General features: G+C 43.4%; 1 protein-coding gene and 1 long non-coding RNA gene across 10 annotated transcripts in view; one reads left to right on the top strand and one right to left on the bottom strand.

The window, feature by feature from the left end:
- LOC137636839 (uncharacterized) overlaps positions 1–18,934 on the top strand; it is a 34,301-nt gene extending 15,367 nt beyond the window's left edge. Inside the window, exons 2-3 of the long non-coding RNA XR_011043245.1 lie at positions 11,949–12,067; positions 18,758–18,934. This is a non-coding gene — a long non-coding RNA (uncharacterized lncRNA). The remainder of the gene's footprint in view (positions 1–11,948; positions 12,068–18,757) is intronic.
- LOC137636837 (fasciclin-3-like) overlaps positions 15,676–19,121 on the bottom strand; it is a 70,788-nt gene continuing 67,342 nt past the window's right edge. For all 9 annotated transcript variants that reach the window (XM_068369189.1, XM_068369195.1, XM_068369191.1 and 6 more), the window contains one exon: positions 15,676–16,474. In XM_068369189.1, coding sequence (XP_068225290.1) covers positions 16,340–16,474 — 135 coding nt within the window. In that variant the 3' untranslated portion in view covers positions 15,676–16,339. The remainder of the gene's footprint in view (positions 16,475–19,121) is intronic.

The following is a 19,121-nucleotide window of genomic DNA, read 5'->3' as shown; positions in this document are numbered from 1 at the left end:
TCTACATTGGCTCCCACACCAGCGTTTGGTCCACCTAGCCATTGAGGAACCAATTCTACATTGGCTCCCACACCAGCGTTTGGTCCACCTAGCCATTGAGGAACCAATTCTACATTGGCTCCCACACCAGCGATTGGTCCACCTAGCCATTGAGGAACCAATTCTACATTGGCTCCCACACCAGCGATTGCTCCACCTAGCCATTGAGGAACCAATTCTACATTGGCTCCCACACCAGCGATTGGTCCACCTAGCCATTGAGGAACCAATTCTACATTGGCTCCCACACCAGCGATTGGTCCACCTAGCCATTGAGGAACCAATTCTACATTGGCTCCCACACCAGCGATTGGTCCACCTAGCCATTGAGGAACCAATTCTACATTGGCTCCCACACCAGCGATTGCTCCACCTAGCCATTGAGGAACCAATTCTACATTGGCTCCCACACCAGCGATTGCTCCACCTAGCCATTGAGGAACCAATTCTACATTGGCTCCCACACCAGCGATTGCTCCACCTAGCCATTGAGGAACCAATTCTACATTGGCTCCCACACCAGCGATTGCTCCACCTAGCCATTGAGGAACCAATTCTACATTGGCTCCCACACCAGCGATTGCTCCACCTAGCCATTGAGGAACCAATTCTACATTGGCTCCCACACCAGCGATTGCTCCACCTAGCCATTGAGGAACCAATTCTACATTGGCTCCCACACCAGCGATTGCTCCACCTAGCCATTGAGGAACCAATTCTACATTGGCTCCCACACCAGCGATTGCTCCACCTAGCCATTGAGGAACCAATTCTACATTGGCTCCCACACCAGCGATTGCTCCACCTAGCCATTGAGGAACCAATTCTACATTGGCTCCCACACCAGCGATTGCTCCACCTAGCCATTGAGGAACCAATTCTACATTGGCTCCCACACCAGCGATTGCTCCACCTAGCCATTGAGGAACCAATTCTACATTGGCTCCCACACCAGCGATTGCTCCACCTAGCCATTGAGGAACCAATTCTACATTGGCTCCCACACCAGCGATTGCTCCACCTAGCCATTGAGGAACCAATTCTACATTGGCTCCCACACCAGCGATTGCTCCACCTAGCCATTGAGGAACCAATTCTACATTGGCTCCCACACCAGCGATTGCTCCACCTAGCCATTGAGGAACCAATTCTACATTGGCTCCCACACCAGCGATTGCTCCACCTAGCCATTGAGGAACCAATTCTACATTGGCTCCCACACCAGCGATTGCTCCACCTAGCCATTGAGGAACCAATTCTACATTGGCTCCCACACCAGCGATTGCTCCACCTAGCCATTGAGGAACCAATTCTACATTGGCTCCCACACCAGCGATTGCTCCACCTAGCCATTGAGGAACCAATTCTACATTGGCTCCCACACCAGCGATTGCTCCACCTAGCCATTGAGGAACCAATTCTACATTGGCTCCCACACCAGCGATTGCTCCACCTAGCCATTGAGGAACCAATTCTACATTGGCTCCCACACCAGCGATTGCTCCACCTAGCCATTGAGGAACCAATTCTACATTGGCTCCCACACCAGCGATTGCTCCACCTAGCCATTGAGGAACCAATTCTACATTGGCTCCCACACCAGCGATTGCTCCACCTAGCCATTGAGGAACCAATTCTACATTGGCTCCCACACCAGCGATTGCTCCACCTAGCCATTGAGGAACCAATTCTACATTGGCTCCCACACCAGCGATTGCTCCACCTAGCCATTGAGGAACCAATTCTACATTGGCTCCCACACCAGCGATTGCTCCACCTAGCCATTGAGGAACCAATTCTACATTGGCTCCCACACCAGCGATTGCTCCACCTAGCCATTGAGGAACCAATTCTACATTGGCTCCCACACCAGCGATTGCTCCACCTAGCCATTGAGGAACCAATTCTACATTGGCTCCCACACCAGCGATTGCTCCACCTAGCCATTGAGGAACCAATTCTACATTGGCTCCCACACCAGCGATTGCTCCACCTAGCCATTGAGGAACCAATTCTACATTGGCTCCCACACCAGCGATTGCTCCACCTAGCCATTGAGGAACCAATTCTACATTGGCTCCCACACCAGCGATTGCTCCACCTAGCCATTGAGGAACCAATTCTACATTGGCTCCCATACCAGCGATTGCTCCACCTAGCCATTGAGGAACCAATTCTACATTGGCTCCCACACCAGCGATTGCTCCACCTAGCCATTGAGGAACCAATTCTACATTGGCTCCCACACCAGCGATTGCTCCACCTAGCCATTGAGGAACCAATTCTACATTGGCTCCCATACCAGCGATTGCTCCACCTAGCCATTGAGGAACCCAATTCTACATTGGCTCCCACATCAGCGATTGCTCCACCTAGCCATTGAGGAACCAATTCTACATTGGCTCCCACACCAGTGTTTGGTCCACCTAGCCATTGAGGAACCAATTCTACGTTGGCTCCCATACCAGCGATTGCTCCAGGTTTAGGGGAAGCAAAATTGGTAAGTAGCCAGCAGTTTCACTACCTTCTGGTTTCATTGGAATGGAGAACGACAAGTATCGTGCACTCTATCATGAGGGAGGAAGACTTTTTGCTTTCATTGAACCTGAAGGAAAATGATTTTCAAATACATGTTAGTCAATACCAGAAATTACCGCTGCTTCATCCTCGAGTCTTTACGGTAGTGTACAAGTTCAAAGCCGTTTGCTTTGGACTGTCTACCGCGTCCCAATTGTTTACGTGAGTGTTTGCTGGTCTCGGCTTGGGTCCCTCTGGAACGGGATACTTCCTTTGAGGTATCTCGACGACTTGCTGATCCTTGTCTCCTTGAGAGGCTGTTTGTTATAGGTTCAAGACAGATTACTTTACCCACTTGTGTCACAATCTGGGGTTCGTTTGAAATTGGGAAAAGTATATTGTTTTCTACTCAAGTCTACCATGAAGGACCTGTGAATATCAATAGGAAACAGCCAACAATTTCCCTAAATTCCATTTTCAGTGGATTAGGAAGTACAAGATGATCGGGCTTGGTGTCGAACTGACTATTTCCTCACTATATCAGGAGTGAGCGTAGATGTGTTTAAGAATAGGCTCGATAAATACCTTAGATGCATCCCAGACCATCCAAGACTGGAAGATGCAAAATACACCGGAAGATGCATTAGCAACTCTCTGGTGTATATACGAGGTGCCTCACACTGAGGGACCTGGGGGAACCCAAACAAAAAATAGGCAATAAGGCAATAAGGTAAGGGGAGTTCCGCTCAAACCCCACCTCCTGAGATACTGCCATTAACAGACGAGTCCAAGTAAGATGGGACACACAAGGGAGCACATGAGCACTTCAGGAAATTGCCTCTCGGAAGAAAGACTCCTGCGTTTCGTGTTGCTGGTAATGCTTGCAATGTGACTACTAATGTACACAAGTAATATTGGTAATGTATTCAGTACGTTGAGAGACGACATGCTTCCATTTGTGATTTTCTTCGATGGAGCATCTTTCGCAGTTCTTAACCAAACGGATACACTTTAGAGATGTCTGTACCGTTACGTAGTGGAAAGGCTTCATACTTCAGATTTTCACCTTTGCCCAACCGGCTCGCCATTCAGTTGGACGGGAACTTTGTTTCTGCTACACATTCCCTGACATTGGGCAGTATTAGAGGACATACTAAAACATTCATAGGCGCACTACATACTTCTTCCTTTCCACCCCTCTACCCGAAGCCAATCATTCGACAGTCGGTTTACAACAGCGATGTTGGGTAGGAACCTGATCACTTTCAGGAGCCCCATGCTGAGATTGGTATCCTGATCGTGTGTTTCTTCTCAATCTTTGCGATGAATGATACTGGTCAGCCCTCAAACCATGTTTTCAACTGAGTCTTTGGTGTGGACACTTTTCGAGAATCAGCACTCTAGTCATTGTAAGTTTTTGCAGCTTCATATCATCTCTAAGCTGTACTCTTTTTATTATCTAGCTGTTCAACCTCTTACATTTACTTTGTACAGCAATTGTTGGTATCTCTCCCCAGATTCAATTTGGCATTGAAGGTCCCCCTAGGGCCTGGGGTGGTCCTTTTTTCCAAGTACTAGACATCTATGTCAGGAATCCGTCAAATTCGTAAGATCAAACAAACACTGCATCAGTATTCACTGCAGGACTGATTACCACGGCATAGTTCAAGCCTTAGATCTTGCTTGCAAATTTATGAAAAGAACTGCAACTTACTCTCGATTAAAAATGCCTTCGAGTCCTTAAATCAGGTTACAGTATAATCTTTGAATTTTCTCATATGAAAAGCTCAAGGAAGATTGTATCATCTGGTGTCGCAACAAAAAGTCTTTTTTCTGTTAATGTTGGTCTCATACTCAAGTTGCAAAACCTGAAACAGTTTGCCTGTAAGGATGCATGAATTGCATACTATATATTGACGAAAGGGTAAGTCCCAAGAAGGTTCCCTAATGTGATTTAAATGTCAATACATTTATATATAGTAGTTACAGAAAGGCAATATATTGTCCAGTAGATATACAGCCTTGGTCATCATCTAGTCAAATAGGCAGATTTTGTTTGCTTTAATAAGGCTATAGGTCATTGATAGATTTTGTATTAACTATATGTTATCATTAAGAGCATCATTAAATCTTTATCATTTATATTTACATTACATAGAGTTCCTGTAGAGAAAAAGAAAGCATTCAACGTTTACAGCAAGTCGATCCTTAACCATTTAACCCCCAGGCTATTTGGAAATTTCCAACCCTTAACCCCCAGGGGGTTATTTTCTTCCCAGCACATTTTGCAGTATATTTTTTTTTAATTGCTCTAATAGCCTTAATTTTTGTCACAGAGAGGTCAGGTTGGTCTCATTCTCTTGGAAAAGGCCTGAATTTTCTCAAAATATTATCAAAAATATTAAAAAAAAGGTTTTTATAGCATTTTTTTGCAAGGACGTACCGGTACGTCCATGGGGGTAAAGTAAGGCTTTTGTGAAACGTACCAGTACGTCCTTTGGGGGTAAAAGGGTTATACAGGTGAATTTTCAATAAACCCCAATATTGTGGTGTAGGATTTTCATACGATGTTTAACCTGGTTGAGGAAACCTGAATTGTGAACATCGGAGGTTGATTTAAACATCGTCATCATCTCCTCCCACACTTATTGATGCAAAGGGTCTCGGTTAGATTTCGCCAGTCGTCTCTATCTTGAGGTTTTGAATCGATACTTCTCCATTCATCATTTATTTCACACTTCATAGTCCTCAGCCATGTAGGCCTGGGTCTTCCAACTCTTCTAGTGCCTTGGGGAGCCCAGCTGAACGTTTGGCGAACTAATCTCTCGGGAGTGTGAAATAGTCCTCAGCCATGTAGGCCTGGGTCTTCCAACTCTTCTAGTGCCTTGTGGAGCCCAGCTGAACGTTTGGTGAACTAATCTGTCGTTGGGAGTGGGAAGAGCATAGTCAAACAATCTCCATCTACCCCTCATCATGATCTCATCCACATATGGTACTTGAGTAATCTCTCTTATAGTTTCATTTCTAATCTAATCCTGCCATTTAACTCCCAAAAATATCCTTCTGAGGGCTTTGTTCTCAAATCTCAAATGGTATACTACCAGTACTTTTGATTTATTGGTAACATTTAAAAGAATTTGGAAATACATACTGTATATTGATGGCTTTCATTCGATTTTGCATTACGGTAGATTATTCTGTAATCTGACTACAGGGGCTTACCAGAGAATAGATCTTTCAAGCCAGTCGTAAAATAGTTGAGAAAGGTACAGTACTGTTATACTAACATTAAACTAGAAAAATCTATAAGATTTTAAGGAATTAGTTTTATAGATGTGCGAGGTGAACAATTTGCATTTAGTTTCCACTTCAGTTTGGGACATACATTTGCATTTTCAATTTTTGATTAAGTACAGAAGCCTGAACACTATTTTTTTTTTTTTTTTATATAAATTTTGAAAGTAATTCATCTATGATTAAGTACAGAAGTCTGAACTCTTCAATGTGTCTTTGCCATATGTCATATTCTATATAGTAAAAGGGTTTTGATGTAATATATAATACAGCACATTATCATTTTGATGCCATTCTGAAAATGTCGTTTAAAAAAAATTATTCTCTGCAAATGAACAAATAATTTGCAAGATGAAATTGATGACATGGGATCTTTCGTTTCATTGGAGTCTCCCACGCGCGAGCGCCAGCGCGACCCCTGTTCTCGTCGGGTTCCGCAGCTCGTAGCGGCAGCAGGGACGCGTGTTTCCAGGTCGCAGTCAGGATCACCTCCGCGCAAGCTCAGGTCTCTCTCGCAGGACAAGGAAGAATCGTCGGAGAGGTCAAGGCAACTTTCTTCCCCTTCTTTTTTGCAGGTAGGGCCAGTTGCGTCCACTCCGAAGGGTCAGGAGATCCCCTTCCCTCCAGCGGGAATTACGGACACTGCGTTCGTATCTCGTCAGTCCTGGTTTGGTCCTCTGATGAGAGCGGTAGTGAAGGCTATGAAACTGACACTAGCCGATCTGGGACTCGAGCCAAGGACGGCCTCGCCCCCGCTGAAGAGAAGGAGAGGAGTGGACTTCGTGGCGACTTCTCCCAGGGAGAAGTTGGTTCATAAGAGGTCCGCTAGGAAGGCCTCATCCCCTTCGCAGTCGTTTTCTCTTTCTCCTATGGACGAGGATTTTCCGTCCTCAAGAGAATCCAGCGAGGCGGCGGCCTCTCCCTCGGCACCAAGGGGGGAATCTCCTCCTCGTGGAGGGGAACCGACTCGTGTGGAAGGCACCTTCAAGACCTCTTTGCTGGAGTCTTGTATCCCGCCCAGGAGGGAACCCAAGGACTCCAAGACGATTCCGAAGTCCTCTTCGCGAATTCGTCAGGAACCAGCCAGACCCCGGGAGAACGTCCACGTGTCTCCCCAGGAAGAGCTTCCGGGGACAGGAGACTTAGCTGCCAGTCCACAGGGAGGAGAGCAGCACGAGTCTGAGCATGCCTTCTGGCAGGTCTTGAGCCTGATGAGGCAGCTCAACAGGTTCAAGGATCCGGAGATCGCCCCTCGTAAAGGCAAGGACACGGTCCTGGATCAGGTCTATGGAACTCGGAAGCCCCAAAGGCCAGCGCTGGTCTGCCCTGGTCCCAGGGGGTGAAGAATGCCAGAGACAGGGCCAACGCTCAGCTCGCAGACTTCGCCTCCTCCAGTCGTTTTTCTGCCGGGAACAGACTCCTCCCACCTCCTCGTTTACAGCAGAGGAGTTATTTTGAGATCATGGAGTCTAGCCTCGCTCTTCCCCTCCACCATTCCGTGGAAGCGCTTACTAGGGGAGTTCCACTTGAGAAGCTCTCCGCCTGGCAGGTGACATTCTCGGCGTCGGAGATCCTGAGCCAGGAGAAGGTTGCGAAGTGCGCCATGCAGGCTACTTCGTGGCTGGATGTCTGGCTGGGTTCTCTGGGCATCCTATTGCACTCTGAGAATCTGTCTAAGGAGAGCAATAGGAAGGGCCCTGGAGACCTTCCTCCTCTCGGGCACTCGCTCCATCGAGTTTTTGGCACACCAGGTTACCAACCTGTGGGCCAACTCGGTGCTGAAGCGTCGTGATGCGGTGACCGAGAAGATCCACCCGAAGGTCCCCGCCGTGGATGTCTGCAGGCTCAGACACTCCTCCATCCTTGGGGGAAGATTGTTTGAGCCCCAGGATATGGAACGCACAGCTGAGAGGTGGAGGAAGTCTAGCCAAGACTCGCTCCTAAGAAAGTAGTGTCTAAGCCCCAGCCCTTTCCTGTCAAGGACAAGAGGGGCGGCAAGTCCTCCAGGGGAGGCAAAACTCCTAGAGGGAGCGGCCGCAGCCGTAAACGCTAGGAGTGGCAGTCCCCCCGCGTGTCCACCTGTGGGGGGATGCCTACAAAGTTGCGTGCACAGGGGGCAGAAACATGGGGCCGATTCTTGGATGGTCTCCGTGATCGGCCAAGGTTATCGCGTCCCATTCACGACATCTCAACCTCCCCTGACAGCGAATCCAGTGTCCTTGAGCTCCTATGCCATGGGATCGGCAAAGGGGCCCTTCGGGCAGAAGTCGAGACCATGCTCAAGAAGGATGCTCTCCAGGAGGTGGTCGACGGCTCCCCAGGCTTCTTTAGTTGACTCTTTCTTGTAAAGAAGGCGTCTGGAGGCTGGAGACCTGTCATCGACCTCTCGGCTCTGAACAAGTTTGTCAAGCAAACTCGGTTCAGCATGGAGACAGGGGACACGGTCAGACTTGCGGTGAGACCTCTAGACTTCATGTGCACACTGGATCTAAAGGACGCGTACTTCCAGATCCCAATCCATCCGTCTTCCAGGAAGTACTTGAGATTCAGCCTAGACGGCAAGACCTACCAGTTCAAGGTGCTGTGTTTCGGTCTCTCCACAGCACCTCAGGTGTTCACCAGAGTGTTCACACTGATTTCGTCTTGGGCGCACAGGAACGGCAACGGTCTCCTTCATTATCTGGACGACTGGCTGATCCTAGCAGACTCGGATTCGACCCTTCTTCGACACCGAGACAGGCTTCTGAGTCTTTGCCAGGATCTGATGATCGTGGTAAATCTCGAAAAGTCCTCTCTGCAGCCATCCCAATGACTGGTTTATCTAGGCATGTTGTTAGACACCAATCTCCACAAAGCCTTTCCATCAGACGACAGGATAGCAAGGCTGAGGAGGGTGGCGGAACCCTTCCTCAGGCGAGAAAAGCTTCCCGCCCAATCGTGGTTGCGTCTCTTAGGTCACCTGTCCTCCCTGGCTCGTCTGGTTCCAAACGGCCGCCTCAGGATGAGATCCCTGCAGTGGCGGCTCAAGTCCCGGTGGAATCAAGGTTCCGATTCCCCGGATGTACAGGTCCCGATAGGATCTTTGGAACGGGCGTACCTGCGGTGGTGGCTGGTCGACGAGAACCTGCGAAAGGGAGTAGATGATCTCGTCCTCCCCCCGGAATTGACACTGTTCTCGGACGCGTCAAAAGAAGGGTGGGGGGCGCACGTTCTGAACCAGAGGGCCTCAGGCCTTTGGTCAGAATCAGAAAAGTACCTGCACATCAACCTGCTAGAGATGAAGGCCGTCTTTCTGGCTCTTCAGCAGTTCCAACGGACCCTGGTGGGTCACTCCGTGGTGGTGATGAGCGACAACATCACGGTAGTGGCTTATATCAACAAGCAGGGAGGTACTTTTTCGCAGCAGCTATCCCATCTTGCAGTAGAGATTCTGAGGTGGACCGAAGTCCGCTCGATAACACTATCAGCTCGCTTCATTCCTGGCAAGAGGAATGTGCTCGCCGACAGTCTGAGCAGGGCTTCTCAGATAGTGAGTACCGAGTGGTCTTTGGATCCTCAGATAGCCAACAAAGTCTTGACTTTGTGGGGTTCCCCGACCATGGATCTGTTCGCGACCGCGTTGAATTTCAAGCTGCCTCTGTACTGCTCCCCAGTCCCGGACCCCAAGGCACTCTGGCAAGATGCCTTCCAACAACGGTGGGACAACATCGACGTGTACGCCTTCCCACCGTTCTGTCTGATGAGAAGGGTGCTCAACAGGACCAGACTCTTGGTCAACTGTTCGATGACTCTGTTAGCTCTGCTATGGCATCACGCGGAATGGTTCCCGGACCTTCTGCAGCTCCTGACGGAGCTCCCGAGAGAACTTCCTCCACGACACGAGCTACTCAGACAACCACACTCCAACATCCCTCACAAGGCCATGGCCTCGCTTCGGCTCCACGCCTGGAGACTGTCCAGCATCTCCTCACGGAGAGAGGTTTCTCGCAACAGGTTGCGGAGAGAATGTCTCGGCACCTGCGAAAGTCCTCTGAGGGAGTCTACCAGGCAAAGTGGAGAGTCTTTTGTGGTTGGTGTCGTGGGAAGGGTATCTCTCCACTCGATGCCACTATTCCAGCAATAGCGGAGTTCCTTGTGTATCTGCGGGAGGAAATGCGCCTTTCTGTCTCAGCAGTGAAAGGCTATCGCTCAGCCTTAAGCTTGGCTTTTAGGCTGAAAGGTGTGGACATTTCTTCCTCGCTGGAACTCTCTCTACTCATATGTAGCTATGAGCTTACCTGCCCCCAGTCGGAAGTGAGACCTCCTCCTTGGAACGTGGTTCGGGTTCTCAGGGCTCTTAAGAGACCTCCCTTCGAACCATTACGCCAGGCCTCTGATCGCCACCTGTCTTGGAAGACGGCTTTCCTGCTCGCTTTGGCTTCGGCCAAGCGGGTCAGTGAACTTCATGGTCTCTCGTACGACATCGCCCATTCAAGGGGATGGGGGGAGTTAACGTTCAGGTTCGTCCCTGAGTTTGTTGCCAAGACTCAGAATCCAGGAGTGCCGGATCCACGGTTCGACACTTTCAGGATCGCGAGTCTCCGTTCTGTAACAAGCGACCCAGACCAGCTGCTACTATGTCCAGTGAGGTGTCTGAGGTATTACTTGAAGAGAACAGCTGCAGTTCGTCCTCAAGTGCGAGCATTGATTGTTAGCACAGGCAGGACGAAGAGGAGGGTCACCAAGAATACCATCTCGGCTTGGATTCGAAGGGTTATCTATCACGCCTTGAATCCAGACCCTTCTCCGTCACGTCGCCCTAGGGCACATGACGTCGGGGGCGTTGCTACATCCCTGGCCTTCAAGAGAAACTTCTCTGTGACGCAGGTGCTTCAAGCTGGGGTCTGGAAGCGTCAAACGACCTTCACAGCCCACTACCTGCAGGACGTGACCCACAGGAGCCTCGATACGTTTTCTATTGGCCCTGTGGTGGCTACACAACAGCTGGTCTAACCTCAGGCTCCTTTATGGACAAGTAGCAGTAGGTTGAGGGCGTTGTTACCCGGTTTTAGTCTGCGTGAATGAAAGAGTATGTCTGACCCTCACTTCTTTCTTCATTCTCCCCTCTCTTGGGGAAGCAGCATCCTGGCCTTCGCATAGCTGACTTCGACCTCTGCAGGTAACACATGCTTCCTTGTGCTCCTAGTATTAAGTTTAATACTGTCACGTCCCCCATACCCTGACAAGGTGGTATTGGGAACGTCCTATCCTGGATTCCTATCTAAAGGTCTCAAGGTCAACTTCATAGGACGAGTCACGCTTTCCTCCACACACAACTTATGTAGGCCACTCGTTCCTAGCGAAGCAAGGAACTTGTGAGGTGCAGGGGCTCCTTCTCTCAAGTGCAACTCACTGGGAGGCGGAGCCCCCGGGTAAAGCCAAAGTCAGTAAGGCTGGGGACTTTCCACCCTTCCTAAGGGATAAGTCACCCTTTGTAAATAGCGTGGTTTGTATTTCGGTTACGGAACAAATGACAAATTCGGAGATAATTTGTATTTTTCCTAACCATACAAACCTTAGCTATTTACACATATTTGCCCGCCAGCCCTGACCCCCAAGTCAAGTCCTACCTCTAAGTGAAGTGAAGCAAATCACCGGTGTGTGGAGGGGGAGGGGTAGCAAGGTACCCCTTCCCCTACCCCCGCTAACTAGCGTGGGGGTAGTTAGCCCTCATTAAAAAATATTGGCTCGTCATTTCAGCTACGCCGAAAGGTAAACCCAATGTAAATAGCTAAGGTTTGTATGGTTAGGAAAAATACAAATTATCTCCGAATTTGTCATATTTTAATGTATTTTTATGTATTTTTCCCAGGAAGTATTGCCTAGACTCCTCTAAAATATACTGTGAAACTCAATTCTAAGAAAAATTTAATTTTATATTAATTATGCAAATTTTTAAGATGTAATCTAACATAAAGGATTTGTTTGAAAAAGTTTTTTTTTTTTTTTTTTTTTTTTGGATTCAAAAATACATTTGAACTTTTTCTTATTGTGATTTTTAACACTGAATTATTTTTATAAAATTAAAATTACACAATTTACAAATTCATTCTTTGCAGGTTTTTATTTGAAATGAACTTAACAAAATGAAGAACAACTCTCTCTTCCTTCCAAGTTTTAGTGTTTCGACTTTATTCCAACAGATGGCCAGAAGAAAATATTCCTTAGTAAACTGAAGGTACGTTATCATAGGATCTTCAGAATACTTTATCATTTTTATTCATTACTTCTCTTACGTAGTGTACTGTATTTCATTTCCTCACTGGACTATTTTTTCCTTGTTGGAACCCTTGAGCTTATAGTATGCTGCTTTCCCAATTAGGGTTGTAGCATAGTGAGTAATAATAACAATAATGATATGAGTAACTTGTAATATTTTAATATTATCTTCAATTTACTATTTTCGACTTTAATATTATCTTCAATTTACTATTTTTTACTTTAATATTATCTTCAATTTACTATTTTCAAAAATTTGTGTATAAGATCCAAACACACCAACCATGATTTTCAACTTCAGATGTTTTATAATTTTTATTCATTATTTCTTTTCCTCATTGGACTATTTTTCCCTGTTGGAGCCCTAGGGCTTAATAGTATCCTGCTTTATTTAGGGTTGTACTTTAGTTAGTAATAATGAGAAAAATGTTATAAGTAAATTATCCCTTTTACCCCCAGGCTATTTGGAACTTTCCAACCCTTAACCCCATGGGGTTATTTTTTTCAAGCACATTTTGCAATATATATTTTTTAAATTGCTCTAACAGCCATAATTTTTGTCATAGAGAGGTCAGGTTGGTCTCATTCTCTTTGAAAATGCCTGAAGTTTCTGAAAAAATTATAAAAAATATGCAAAAAATAAACATAAATAGCAGTTTTTTTTGCAAGGACGTACCGGTACGTCCATGGGGGTAAAAGGGTTATAATCTTATTGTCATCATCAATTTAGTATTTTTCAAAATTTACGAATAAGATCTTCCGAACACACCAAGCACAATTCTTATAGGAGGATAAAGAAACCATTGTTTACACGGGAAGTCTTGTTGCAGAGTAGACAAACAATACAAAATTACACTAAAACAGAGGTGTTTGTCAAGCATATGTGGGCATAGTGGATATATTTACAGACAGATCAGTGTTTGCAGGTTAACTACTTCACTCTAAATGTAATTTGAGACCTTCGGGTTGCGTGCTAGTCGCCGAGAAGTCGACGGCGTCACCGTACAGATGAGACTGGAATAGCAACGCCCTTTCTTCATCCGACCAAAGCCCCGTCCACACGATCGAGCATATGACGGGGTGATACCAGACCTCAATAGTTAGTAAGAATGAGGGTTAATGACGTCAGAAGCGGGAAAACCACAGACAGGGATCTGGCATCATACAGTGTTGCCAGATCCCTGCCTTCGGTTTTCCCGCTTCTGACGTCATCAACCCTCATTTTCACTAACTATTGTGGCCTGGTATCGCTGCTTGCCCGTTGGGCATCCTCGATAGTGTGGGCAGGGCTTAAGAGTTAACACGGGTTGTGTAGCATTTACAAAAATATGAACAAATGACATCACATAAACATCGTACAGATGAACACAATTGGAGTCTGGAAGAGTCCCTTGTCCCTAATATAGTCGCTACGTTATCAATATATATCTTTTGCAAAAATAAACGCGAGCTGTCGGCTCAACAGTTAACGTTTCTGTTGGTCAAAAACGACTAAAAAAAAGCATCCATTCATGTTTTTTTTTTTATTATTAGTTTTCAAATAGTGCACCTAAGATTCAACCAATTTAATTTACAAATTAACACAACTACAACTACCGTTGTCTATTCATGCACACACACACACACACACACTGTATAAATGTTAAATGTTCTACGCAACACATATATTCCCAACCCCAAGCAAATCAAGTCATGAAAGAACTGTAGTTTAAAGAAAAAAAAGAGGTTGAAAGTTAAAACTGCATAAATGCAATTTTAGTTTTGTTGTCAATACAGACTGGAAACCATATCTGTAATTATCAAGTTGGTTATGGTTTAAAGATTAAAAAAAGAAAAGAAAAAAAAAAGATCTATACTCAAATTTTTTTAACGAGGCGCATTTGCAGCGACTGGCAGCAGAAAAAGTTTCCTGCTACCTGATCTATCGACGTCAACGACCTTAGATGTCAGGATGCCATTAAACTTTCAATCAATCCTGCTACCTGATTTGGTTAGAATTATGTTGTCCTACCAATCAGCGATTGGGAAACGTTTCCGAGCTAAAAGGGCACCCCCTGCGAGTCGGTGCAAATCTGCCTCGCTGAAAAGAATCGACTTATAGTATAAGTTACACACACATAATCTGGATCATCTACATCAGGTACAGAAATAATTCTACGTCGTCAGTCACGCGATTCTTAAGCCCAGAGTAAAAAAGGCAACAGGCCGTTATTCTAATAACATTCACTCGCGCACTGCAATGAATACGAAATGAAAAAACGTACAGCTAACATTGAAAAACTACGATTATACATTTGTCTTAATATGTAACTCATATTCTTATGAAAAATAATTCTGACTATCCATAAGCTACAAAAAAAATGTGACCGGTGAATTGAGATGCGTATATCGACGCGGCCGTTCGAGTATAACTAAAATTTTAAATTAAAAACAGTGATGAGATCTTGAGAAAATTAAAACTCTTAACATTAATCAAGGATGGTCATACACTTAAAATTATAAGCTGGAGACTTAAATACGATGTTAATTTCAATTTCTATTATTACCATATTATGATTTAGGGAGTTTCATTCCTCGTATATCTTGTTAAAACTGTCAATCCAATTAGATTAGTTACAAACGTTGAATGTGAAATGGAACGAAATTAAATCACAGCTTTTATCGGGAGACAGATATACGTGCATTTGGGATTACACAAAAACATCGACTCGTAAATCTATACGTTTGCACGAAGTGGGGAAAAGGTCGTTTCGATTCCCTCGCGGTTTTGATGTCCGGGAGAAGTTTGCTGTACAAAGTTAAAGCACATTTTGGTGGGTAAAAAGCCGATAGTCACGTTGGAAATATTTCGGCTTCGAGTGTATTCGTACTCGCCATCAAACGCGATCGTCGGTGTCGATAGGAAAACTGCGCGAACTGGACGTAGAGATTGGCTAGTTTTCCTGATTCTAAAAATAAGAAATCTAATTTGGATGTGAGAAAAGTCAAGCCTTTTTTTAATGGTGTTTAAAGTCTAGAACGTACATGTAGCAGGAAATTCCTGATATCGCAGTTTTCCTGTTTTCACCAACGCCCTTTTTTTTGTAGCAGTACTGTGCCTTAGTAGGTCGATAGTCCATATCATTACGTTCCATCCTTGGAAAAACTTAAATGCTATTGAAAAAAAAAAAAAAACTGATCGATTGAAATACAGTAATATGTTTAATAATCTTATATTTCAAAATATTTTTTTCCAATTTTATAAAAGTCAAATTATCCTGGACTGGAGAATTGGAAATTTATGTATTTTAAGCAATATAACTAAACCCTTCCTCAAGGCAAAGAAAAACTAAAGGACCTGTCTTATGATCATCAGAAATAAAAAAAAAGAAAAATATTCCTTAAAACACTTTTGCTAAATTATTTATATCAACTTACTGCTAATAATGTCTTGAAAGGCATCGACTTCTAAAAAGTCAGTTTATGAGATGTGGTAGTTCCGATGTACGCTTTCTGTCTCACTGCTCTGGGGCCACTTCACGTCGGCTCGGGCAGTGTTTACCACATTGTTTTTTTGCTTTTGAGAAAGCCACATCTATGTTAAACACACAAGTTTTCAAGGGGGACTTAAAAATAGTTTACAAAAAATGTAACACCTTGAACACACTGATTAAAGTTACAAAAAACAAACTTTAATATTTCTTTTTAATTAAAGTTTAAAAGCAACAACCTCTACACGTCGAATAGCCGACTGGGTCCAACGGAATGACATGCTTTTGAAATTTGCTTGAGCAAGCATGCGACGATGCTTTTAACAGCGTTAGGATCGTGTGAATCACAGCATCCAAGATTTAACTATTAAATATTTTCCTTGTTTTCTATAAAGCATTAAATAGCCTTGGACTGCTACATTGAAATTAAAACCAAAACTACATCTTAAAAGTGTTTAGAAGGTCTGACCTTCGACAAGCAAACTATAAAATACAAATTACTCGTTGAAGCCGACTCTTCATAGGTGTGTATTGTCTTTTATAAAATGTACACACTGTGTATACTTAGGGAAATCTCACTATTATATTTTACTTCTCATTTATAACTGTATTTTTAAATATTCTAACATTTCTAAGTAAGGTTCAGATGACTGGAGTTGACATTCTAAAATAAAAATGGGAGAAAGGGATTTTATCATGTAAATCTTGTTTCTTTTAAATAATGTTTTTTTTCTTTTCCACAAGTATAAACTCAGCTTGATTTATTCTTTCTTCTCCTCCTCTCTGTTGTCTGTGACGGTGCCGATTATTTGTGCGTATTGGGTCTTCTCTTCCGACTTCAACTCCAATTTCTTGTCTCCCTCCCCTTTGCTCAGGTCAAGTTCGGCGTACACAACCTGGGGAGAGGAAATTGTTTAAGAGATAATCTTTTTAAATTATTATTTAAGAGCAATTTTGTCATGATATAGAACCAAGTGAAGTAACATATCGACTTTCCTCGATATAGTTTTATATGAGGAAAACCAATTGGTATAAGATTCTATTAACACCATTGGGATGAAGTATATACAATAAGAAGACGCTGGCCACACACTTGTGGCTAAACAGATAAGGTGATTGAATATTTATATACTTAGACTTTAAAAATAGTAAGACGAACACTGGAAAATAAAGAATGTACAATCGGTAGAGAGGAAAAGTGGTATGCAAAGCCTGTATGATATGCAGTAGAAATATGGAGTTTGGACGGGAATTAAAAGTGGTATGCAAAGCCTGTATGATATGCAGTAGAAATGTGGAGTTTGGACGGGAATTAAAAGTGGTATGCAAAGCCTGTATGATATGCAGTAGAAAAATGGAGTTTGGACGGGAATTAAAAGTGGTATGCAAAGCCTGTATGATATGCAGTAGAAATATGGAGTTTGGACGGGAATTAAAAGTGGTATGCAAAGCCTGTATGATATGCAGTAGAAATATGGAGTTTGGACGGGAATTAAAAGTGGTAAGCAAAGCCTGTATGATATGCAGTAGAAATATGGAGTTTGGACGGGAATTAAAAGTGGTATGCAAAGCCTGTATGATATGCAGTAGAAATATGGAGTTTGGACGGGAATTAAAAGTGGTAAGCAAAGCCTGTATGATATGCAGTAGAAATATGGAGTTTGGACGGGAATTAAAAGAGGTATGCAAAGCCTGTATGATATGCAGTAGAAATATGGAGTTTGGACGGGAATTAAAAGTGGTATGCAAAGCCTGTATGATATGCAGTAGAAATATGGAGTTTGGACGGGAATTAAAAGAGGTATGCAAAGCCTGTATGATATGCAGTAGAAATATGTCGTTTGACCAGGAATTAATGGAAGAGATTTTGATAATGGTGTGACTTAAAAGAATCATGTTTTGTTGAAATAAACAAGAAGGGTTAGAGAACAATTTTGTACAGCATAGAGGACAGACATCATTTGATCATGACTCGAAAAAAAAGAATACTAATCAAATAAATAGGATGATCGGACAGGATAGGTATTTTGCATTATTTTCTTATAAATTATTTTGTTTTATGTATTGGGAAATTAAAGTATAGTTCTGTTGCTGGTTCAAGTTAATTGGGATCTTAACACGATACTGTATTTCTCTATATATCGCCTTAGTTTAGCATTCAACTGAATTGCTGTGGGATTCAGCATTATGAAGCTTCATCTGTGGTGGATAATGTGGGAGGTTGGGCTGTGGCACCCTAGCAGTACCAGCTGAACTCGGTTGAGTCCCTGGTTAGGCTGAAGGAACGTAGAGAGTAGAGGTCCCCTTTTTGTTTTGTTTCTTTGTTGATGTCGGCTACCCCCCAAAATTGGGGGAAGTGCCTTTGGTATATGTATGTATGTATAAGCCAATGTAAATGCTGAATTGCAACTTATTCAATTGTGTAACTGTGTCATTTGCTTCTGCCGATATTTTTTATTTTCATCTCGTTTACATTTCTCCCAACTTTAAACAGATAAAACTTGATGATGAGGTTTTTTAAATTTCTACAGATTAATTTTATAGTAAAGGAATTTCTATTCTTATTCTCGAAGGGTAACACTTGAGATTTCGGTTTTAACTTTGTCCCGCTTACAGTTAAGTATGTATGGGGTTTTGTTTCTTCTTCTTGATTGCAATTCCACTGTATGTACTTTTTTTTTGGGGGGGGGGTTTGTAATTATAGCTTCTCAGCCTCTTGATAGACGAAGGGACATATATTTTCTCATAGCTTCGGTCGTTGATATATAGTTTTTTAAAACTAATTTTTTTATACTAATTTTTTTATTCTTTCTGGAATCTTTTTATCAATTCATAACTTTTATGTGACTTTTCCATAACCTTAATTACATATATATCTGTGATATCAGTCAACTATTATCATTATTATTACTTGCTAAGCTACAACCCTAGTTGGAAAAGCAGGATGCTATAAACCCAGGGGCTCCAATGGGGAAAATATTTGCAGGTACCTGTATTTCTATAAGATATTTTTTAAAGATCAACATAATTTGATATTTCAAAATTAGTTTTTCTCACATCATGCATATCCACTTTTATCTATCTTGGTAGGGTGTGAAAACAAAATTTATATTTTTTGTTTTTCCCCTATATTTTAAAGATATACTGAATTTTTTTCTAATCCGTTGTTTATCTTTCAGGTAGGACTATCCATAGGACGAGACCACCTTGGGAACTTCAGCCGTCTTTACTATTACTACAACCAGTTGATGTTATATGGTGGCGCAATAATTATAGTTAAGTTTCCAATTCGTCTCTGATGACTATGGTTCTGTTTTCATGTCTTTTAAAAGCAATTTTGATTATATAAGAACGAATAATAACCCCATATTTAACTACTGATTTTACGTGGCATGAGTTGCCAATGTGGCGGACAAAACCAATTTGATATTAACCCTTTTACCCCCAATGGACGTACTGGTACGTTTCACAAAACTCATCTCTTTACCCCCATGGACGTACTGGTATGTCCTTGCAAAAAACTGCCATTTACAATTTTTTTTG

This window comes from Palaemon carinicauda, unplaced genomic scaffold, assembly GCF_036898095.1.
Source record: "Palaemon carinicauda isolate YSFRI2023 unplaced genomic scaffold, ASM3689809v2 scaffold402, whole genome shotgun sequence".
Lineage (NCBI taxonomy): Eukaryota > Metazoa > Arthropoda > Malacostraca > Decapoda > Palaemonidae > Palaemon > Palaemon carinicauda.
This window is presented reverse-complemented; position numbering and strand designations above follow the sequence as displayed.